The 2,243-nt window shown below is 54.3% G+C and overlaps 1 protein-coding gene across 1 annotated transcript; it reads right to left on the bottom strand.

The window, feature by feature from the left end:
• Positions 1-477: 477 nt before the first annotated feature.
• MRS44_004854 (uncharacterized protein) lies at positions 478-1,566 on the bottom strand (the record flags this gene model as incomplete). Its single annotated transcript, XM_065622360.1, has 1 exon — positions 478-1,566. The coding sequence occupies one exon, from the start codon at positions 1,564-1,566 to the stop codon at positions 478-480; it is 1,089 nt and encodes a 362-aa protein (XP_065478432.1).
• Between the last annotated feature and the right edge of the window lie 677 nt (positions 1,567-2,243).

Here is a 2,243-nt window from a genome sequence, read left to right as displayed (position 1 = left end):
TCGACGAATCATACCAAGACGAGCTTGGAGTCTTATTATTATTTTGAGTTTCTAGATACAGGTTCACCTGCTTGAATATGCTGGGCGGCTAAGCAAGGAGCCCAATAATTCATGTCAAGAAGTAAGATGCGATCATAGTCGCGACGAGGTCGTAGTCCAGAGGGAAACAGAATCCAACACTGTCCGAGAAACCAAGTCATAATACTAAAAAGGGGCCCAAAGGCCGTGGTCCTGAGACCTCACTGGCCAAGGAGGTAGACAAATATATGCTGCTCCGGTCGATTGCAGCCGTTAACTTTCATGTCGTATTGATATCAAATTCGTCCAACTCCTCTATATGTCCCCAATGATCAAGCCATACCGTGCCCGGAACGCCCCTGCCTCTTGCAAATATCCATCAAATTGGATGGGTATGAAATGATGGCTTTTGTAGTAAAGATGCGAAAAAAGATAATCCCCTTCCAATCAAGATATCGATCAGAAGTTGGATGAGGCGTTCACTTGCGTGGGCTGGTGGTAGTTGTCAAGGGTGGCTTGGAACGGAGAGCGCCCAGGACCGCCAGCACTGCCGATGCTGGCGGGCTCGGTCTTCTCGACGGCGTGGTAGGCACCGTTGGTGGAGTTGATTCCGTGGCCGCTGCTGTTGTTGGTCTCGTTGAAGTCCATGAGACCATCGGCCTCGTCATTGTGCTTCTTGCGGCCCCAGATCCTCCAGGCAACCACAGCAAGAGCACCGACGACGATAGCACCACCGACACCAACGACGACGCCGATGACGGTGTTGCGGGTCTTGGGCGACATGCCGGAAGAGCTGTCGCTACCGTCCGAGCTAAGGCCGGGAGTCGAGGTCGTCACGCTGGTCGTGGTCATGGTCTCCAGGTTGCCGTCGCTGTTGGTCCTGGTGACAACATCGATGAAAGTGGAAGTGACAGGCTGGGCCGTGGTGCGGGTGTTCTTCTCCTCCGCAGTCTTGCTGGGCCCGTCATCGTTGCTGTCGCTGCTGCTCGTGTCGTCCTCGTTCTTGTTTCCGCTGTTGTTGGAGGAGGATGTTGTCGCAGGAGCTTCCTGCTGAGTAGACTGAGAGTTGGTGTCTTCACTGGCAGAGGGAGAAGCAGTGGGCTCGGAGTCATCTGCTGGTGACGATGCAGTAGTTTCTGCAGGCTTGGCGGTAGTCTTCTCGGCAGCCTTGGAAGTGGCCTTGTTGGTGGGCTCCGCAGCAGCGCTGGTCTCCGGGTCGGGTTCGGCGGAGGTTTCAGGCGCAGGATCGGCTTCGGTAGCAGATGGGTTCGAGTCGTTGGTGGGCTCAGAGGGTTTGGCGGTTTCAGCTGCAGAGGTCTGCTTGTTGTCCTCGGTGGGAGAGGCAGAAGCGGGATCCTCCTCCTTGGTGTCGGAGGGCTTGGTCTCTTCGACGGCAGAACTGGGCTCGGCCGCCTGGGTAGGGCTTGCTCTTCGAACGAGTCGGCGCTCGTTCTGGTGAACCTTGTCCATATCGATCCATGTTGCCTGGGCGACACAGACGACGGAGAGAGCTACCAGGAGTAGCTGGAGGAGTCGTGTGGCGTACATATTGACTGGTGATGTGAAGAATGAAGAGAAATATTAGACGGCAATGCCGTTTGGGTAGTCGAGAAGGTTGTCTTGTCGACTCAATATGGCGCTCACTCAGCAGGTCGAGCTAAGATGCCAAACGCGTAAAAGCGTTGGGTTGCCTGCTGGTCCAAACCTGATACACAATCCTCTTGCCGGGGTCGGCGATGACTTTGCAGTAATATCAGGACAGGATATCTTTTACGGGGTGGCGAGCGAGCGCGGTCGGTATAAGAGAGATGCTATAGGTAACTTGTGTGACGGTCGTTGGGCGTCAGGTAACGAGAGTGAGGTCGATAGCAGACCTAGTCCGATGGATATTAAACGATGGAGGCAAGAAAAAAAATAAAAGAGGATGCGACAAGCGAGAGTATTGAAAAAAGAGTCACGAGAGGCGGGAAGTGGGCGATGAAGTAGCGAGAGACTTATAAAGGAACAAGGGTCGAATGGGTGCGAAGAAAGGAAAAGGAAGAAGCGGAAAGAAAAGATGGGTGAGAAAATGGTGAGAGTTCAGTTCTCGTATTCCGGCGACAAGCGTGACGGGGGTCGACATGGATGGAATCCATTTGGTGGATGAGGCTGTGCTGTGTTTGCAGTCGCCGTCCATCCACGGGTGACCTGATGGGGCCCAGGTGGCACTCGAGCGTGCAGGGGAC

The sequence above is a fragment of the Fusarium solani genome (genome assembly GCF_023522795.1).
Source record: "Fusarium solani strain SB1 chromosome Unknown bctg00000002, whole genome shotgun sequence".
Lineage (NCBI taxonomy): Eukaryota > Fungi > Ascomycota > Sordariomycetes > Hypocreales > Nectriaceae > Fusarium > Fusarium solani.
The sequence above is the reverse complement of the archived record's forward strand: the minus strand, read 5'-3'. Positions and strand labels throughout refer to the sequence as shown.